Consider the following 5,734-nt stretch of genomic DNA (forward strand, 5'->3'; position numbering starts at 1 on the left):
CATAACATTCTCTCTGGTTAAAAAAACAAAACAAAAAAAAGATCTATGGTGAAGGGTGATGGTGTAAAATATGCATGTTGTTGACATTTCTAAATTATATTTGATACGGTTTGATAGGAGCAAATAGGCATTTGTATGTTGGTTTAGGACTGGGTGTGTTTGCCTATAACAAACAGTTCATGGCTTAACAGGATATATATGGTGCTTGAAAGCGAGATCAATAACACTCTTTCATCATTCTCTCATAAGAAATGATTAACCTGATACCCAGTACCCACACACAAATCACCTGAAAATCGAGATCCAATAGGACAGCAAAGAAACATGGAAATTCACTTCATTCTAAGATATTACAAATCTTCATGTCCATGAATTTACCATTATTTATTACATTTTAACAGATGTCAATTCGAGCCAGACCGATATTGATAAACCGATTTGGCAGATATATCGCCCATTATTTGACTTTTGTGCTGACATTGGTATCAACAATTATGCAGCTGATGTGTCCGGAGTGATCTTTAACCACTTTCAATCTGGCGTCCGTATTTTGGGCATGTCATTATAGATGAAAATGTGTACAAGCTCACAACACATTGTGAGCTTGTAGATCCAACACATTTTTAATTTTCTATTTTTTGTAAACTTTTATCAAATATTTCTTTTTCAAATTGACTAGAATTTATTTGTACTTTTGGACAAAATATCGGTCAAACCTAACCAATGGGCTAGGACTCTCCAAAATCAGGATTGGCATCGGACCCAATAGTCCATGCTGATGTCTTCACAGTCTCTACGTGTGCCAGGAGTTTTAGAAGGGAGGTCGGGTTATATGGGAAAAGATTCTTTGTGTGCAACCTCGTCACCAGCCGCCTGAGCTCTGAGAGACATAAGACCGTTCTGACGAACATCTCACTTGACCAGGATGTTTCTCTTATACGTCTTTTCTGTCTAAAGACAGACCCCATCTGCACCTGAGCTGTTAAATCAGATGAGTGGCAATCTGTTTCCATATGCACAAAGGTGTCGACGGTCAGTCCCCTCATTCCCTGTTTCAAACTCGAGCCACCCAATCTACCATCACAAACAGCAACCTCTGTGCTACCCAACCCGGTGTCCTGTGAAGCTTCTGAAACCTCCATGCTGTCTGTATCAGATTCTTCAGAGCTGCCATAATCCACCAGGCGAACCTTAGAGGCCCCACTCACTATTGGTGCACCCACCTCAGGCTGTACTAGGTAAGGGCCAGCGCTGGCTGGTAGCCCATCCTCACGGCTCAGTGCAGATGCACCACTACAACATGGGGCTGGATGAGAATGCTCTACTTGTCCAGGGTCCACGGTCTCCTTTCTTTGACATGCCAGGGAGAAGCCCTCCCAGTCAGCCCTGAGGTGCTTCAGGTAGCGTACAAAGTACTCCAGGAAGCAGGTTTCTGTAGATATGAGGAAATCGAGGAGGATGCTGTGATCGAAGGAGATGCTCTGCAGAAAGAGCAGGAAGTGGCAGTGAGGGTTGGAACCAGAGGCACAGGCTTTCTCAGATGCAGCAGCATCATACGACCCCAGGAACTGGCTGCAGACACAAATAGAAAGTAATCAATTCATGTAGTCATTTGTTTTTACAAACATAATTTAATCTGTTTCTGCAAACGGGTTCACTGCTAGTTATTATTCATGTATTACTATTTTTATTATATTTCCTACCCTCTCTGCCCCTATACTACCTTAGATCATCTGACCAATTACTCTTGCCTATTCCTTTGTCCTGGTTAAAGTTCAAGTGTGATCATGCATTTCTCACTACTGCCCTGAGGCTGTGGAATAGTTTACCCCTTTCTGTTAGGTATTTCCCTTCCATCAACACATTCAAATTCGTATGTTTGTATGATTTTTATGCCTTTATTTTATTTATTTTTTCATTTATTGTATTTTTTCATTGTTTTACTTTTTTGTCTCAACTTTTATTGCTTTAAATATACTTTATAATTAACTGACTTGACTATTATAGTTTGTTACCTGCGCCTTTCTTGCACTCACTAAACATAAAAATAAAACAGGCAACCTAGAGTGCATAGTTGAGGTGCGTAGGTCATATTTTTAATCTATTTACTCATTTTAAGTTCACAAATTATGAAAAACCCACTTTGACATCATTATCTTACATCATGAAATGTAATGCAGGGAAGTGAAATAAAGTTTTCATTCACGTTTTCAACGCAAATGAAAATTCATCACACAGTATTCAATTAATATTTCAAATGATAAATGTGGCCAATTGTTTGCAATTCTACCAATATTTTAAATCAAATTGAGTGTGTTTTCTAGCCACTGTCTCTGTACCTGTGATAAAGGAACAGGAGAAGCAGAGCTTTGGCAGCTTCCATCATGTCATCATCCTGCTCTCCAAACACCAGGGTGAGCCAGGAGCAGGGGTGACCCCGCTCCTCCAGAGGGACACTGTGTTGCCTGAGGAAACCTAGCAGAGCCTGCTGATACCCATTCACGTCTATGGCACAGTCCACACCTAACATGAGGGGACAAAGACTGGATAGATCAGTAGATGCTTCTACTCTACATTGTACGGAAGGAAAGACTGCCCCCTGCTGAGCAAACTGTAAAATGCAAGGACCACTGATTAACCCAGCACTATATTGTTAAACTTGAAACTTGTTAAAAAGGGAATCAAAGAATGAATTATTACCTGCCCCAGCATCGGACTGTATTCTGAATTCCATTGACTTGACAAGGACCAAGCTAACAGCTCTTAACATCACATAGTCAGATTGCTGACCGCCTGTGCCATGTGATTGGCAGGTCCCTCCAAAGAAAGAAGATGCCTCCTTAACTGGAAGACACTGTAGCCAACCACAGTCCACTGTTTGCAACACACCATTAGCCAGTGTGGTCATATCTGTGCAGAGGTGTTGATCTTTCAGCTCGGTGGATGACAACACTCCCAAAGCCATGTCTTCCCCTGCTTTCTGAAGCAGGACTCTCTTCAGAAGCAGCAGCACTCGCTTTTTCACAAAATATTCAAAGGGCGAGTCAACTATTCTCAGGAGTGCTGTGGTATGAGTGTGAACCAGTCTCTGACAATGTAGATAGCTGTTGGTTCGACATATCAACCTGGATGCATTGAGCACCTCCAACAGATCCAGGAAGATGGATAAGGATCCCCCCGCAGTGCTGCTGAAATATACAACAGACTTATGTTCACCCTTCTTATCTTCTGGGAGAAGCTTTGAGAACAGAGTACTTAGGGCTGGGTTGAAAGCCACAAGTAGCTTTTCCAGGTTTTCTGGAAGTAAAGAGTTAGTTATACACATTATTTGTTCATTATGTGTTGCTAGAGACTTAGGGAAAGTACAGAGTTTTGTTAAAACACCAACCTGTTTTACTTTCATGAGATCCCTTGAGTATTGTTTTCAAGACATTGGTAAATGACCACATGCACGCATCCAATTCATCACAGGGGCAAGGATTCTGAAACGCCTCGACACATTTCTGTTTCCACACTGGATTAACTGCATCCTATGAAGTGAGAGAAAAAAAGCCTTTGTACAAAGAAGACAATTTTTGGTAGACAAAATACAAGTCAATTATCAAGATAACTAACCCTAACCCTAACCCTAACCGATAAAGAACACCAATAGCAAAGTTTTTAAATGGGAGGTTGCCAGACACCTTGGTACCTTAACCTTGGTAAAGATTCTACAAGCATCAGGAAGTAGAAGGAAGTGAGAAATTCCATCATTTTCTTTTTCTTCTTTTTTGTTTGATTAATTTAATACATTAGTAAAGGAGTAGTTCACCCAAATAATACTTATTTTCTATCAATTACATACCCCATGACCAATGAATTCATGGAGATTTTTTTGTTTTTGTCGCATTCCTAAACCAATAATTTAATGACCGGCAGTTAATTAAGGTAGGAGACTCAAAGGAGTCTCTTACCGGATACATTAGCATCTTTCCGCCAGTCATCAAATTATTGGCTAAGGAATGCGACAAAAACAGGAAAATATCCATGAATTCAATGCTTCTTGGGGTGTGTAATTGTTACTAATTGATAGAAAATAAGTAATGTTTTAGGTAAACTACTCCTTTAACAGTTTGCAAAGAGTAAAGTGGTACAATTATACAATGATGCTAAAAGAATAACACAAAAAGACCTGATGGCTTGTTTCCATTGCGGTCCGATGTATTCAATTAATCAAGACATTTAAAGACATACAGTAACATACAGTATAAGAAATAAACTAAAAAAGTATATGTACAGAAACCATGGGGGGAGGGGGCATTTCTGGTGTCAAGCTTAGAAGACTTGTCTAGGACCAGTTGCAATTTGCAGACAGGTGCTCTTTTATGGCGGCTTTGAAGGAGGGTAAGGAGTCACACTTTTTGATGGCTGTTGGCAGGGCATTCCACATTTTGGTGGCATTATAGTAGAACAAATTTAACCCCATGTGTGTGCCGAATCTGAGTTCAACGAGATCCGTGGAGCTCCCTCTGGTGTTGTGCCTGTGTGTGTCTCTCATGTTATTGAAGTGGCTTGAAAGGTACATGGGCACTGATTCCTTGAGTATCTTGAAGACCAGGTCCATTGCAAGTTGCTGTACTCTGTCCTCTACCCTGAGCCATCCCACCCTAGCATAATGAGTGAGACCTAGGTGTGAGGTTTAGTTAATCAAGACAGTAGTAACTACTGTCTTGATTCAGTGGTGCAGTGGGGAACTGTTGGTCGGGACCCAAACCTGGGTCGCAGGAGATATCCGTGGGTTACAGTCAGAATCATGTGTACATAAACATTACAAAGGCAACACAATTACATAACCGATTAAGTAATTAAAGTAATTAATATATTGTCATATGTTGTTTACTGGTTTATTGTTATATGCATTTGTTAATGTACTTTTAAGAGCACACTTTGGTGTGCCTTGCAAAACGTAAAGGTTAGTTTTGCCTGAAGAAGACCTTGTTTTTCGTCTTAACCTGTTGTTCATGTGTCCTGAGTGAAGTGAAGGAAAAAAACAACAACATAATACAAAGAAACATGGCTTTGTCAGTAGTTAAACAATTAATTGTCAATTCATTATCGAATAAATATTACACTGGGTTGGGTTGTGGACAATCTGGGAACCAATTCAGCTTAAAAAAAGCGCAAAAAATATGTTTTTTGCAAATTTGTCTTGAGCAATTATAGGTTGTGCCAAGCAAGCATGGATCAATATTTATGGTTCATTGCTTAAGAAGTTTGTACAACCCTTATCGGAGTGACTGTTTCTGAATCTCTCATAAATGTTTGGTATGTTCAGTGACTGTTTATAAAAACAAATACATTTTTTTAATATGTTTTTTTATCCCACGATTTTTTCTAACCCTTTTTCACCCGGTACCAATTATCTAAGTGATCCTGAGCGATACACTCCCCCCGCCAGCCTAGGGAGCCCAGAGCCGAGCTCATGCCTCCTTCAATGCATGAGAGCCAACTGACCTTCTTATCACTTGACAGGGGGGAGTTTCCCCGGTAGGACGTAGCGCGCAGAAGGAAGACGTTATTCCAACCAGTTCCTTTCCCCTCCATCAGGCGCCCCGGCTGTCATGGGGGAGGCGGTATAGCAACTACATGTTTTTGTGAGGGTATTACCTACCCTAGACACGGGGAGAACATGCAAACTCCACACAGAGTAGGCCCTTTCGCCAACCCCACCTAGGCTATAGAACATATTGCTATA

The 5,734-nt window shown here is 40.7% G+C and overlaps 1 protein-coding gene across 1 annotated transcript in view; it reads right to left on the reverse strand.

Moving 5' to 3' along the window:
- Window positions 1-190: 190 nt before the first annotated feature.
- The window catches only part of lins1 (lines homolog 1), a 7,543-nt gene continuing 1,999 nt past the window's right edge, over window positions 191-5,734 (reverse strand). The window contains exons 3-6 of the mRNA XM_084062384.1: window positions 3,389-3,530; window positions 2,701-3,297; window positions 2,340-2,523; window positions 191-1,572 (exon numbers count right to left, since the gene is read on the reverse strand). Of these exons, the coding sequence (XP_083918510.1) occupies window positions 729-1,572; window positions 2,340-2,523; window positions 2,701-3,297; window positions 3,389-3,530 (1,767 nt within the window). The 3' untranslated portion in view covers window positions 191-728. The remainder of the gene's footprint in view (window positions 1,573-2,339; window positions 2,524-2,700; window positions 3,298-3,388; window positions 3,531-5,734) is intronic.

This window comes from Gymnoscopelus microlampas (genome assembly GCF_963454915.1).
Source record: "Gymnoscopelus microlampas genome assembly, chromosome: 1".
NCBI lineage: Eukaryota > Metazoa > Chordata > Actinopteri > Myctophiformes > Myctophidae > Gymnoscopelus > Gymnoscopelus microlampas.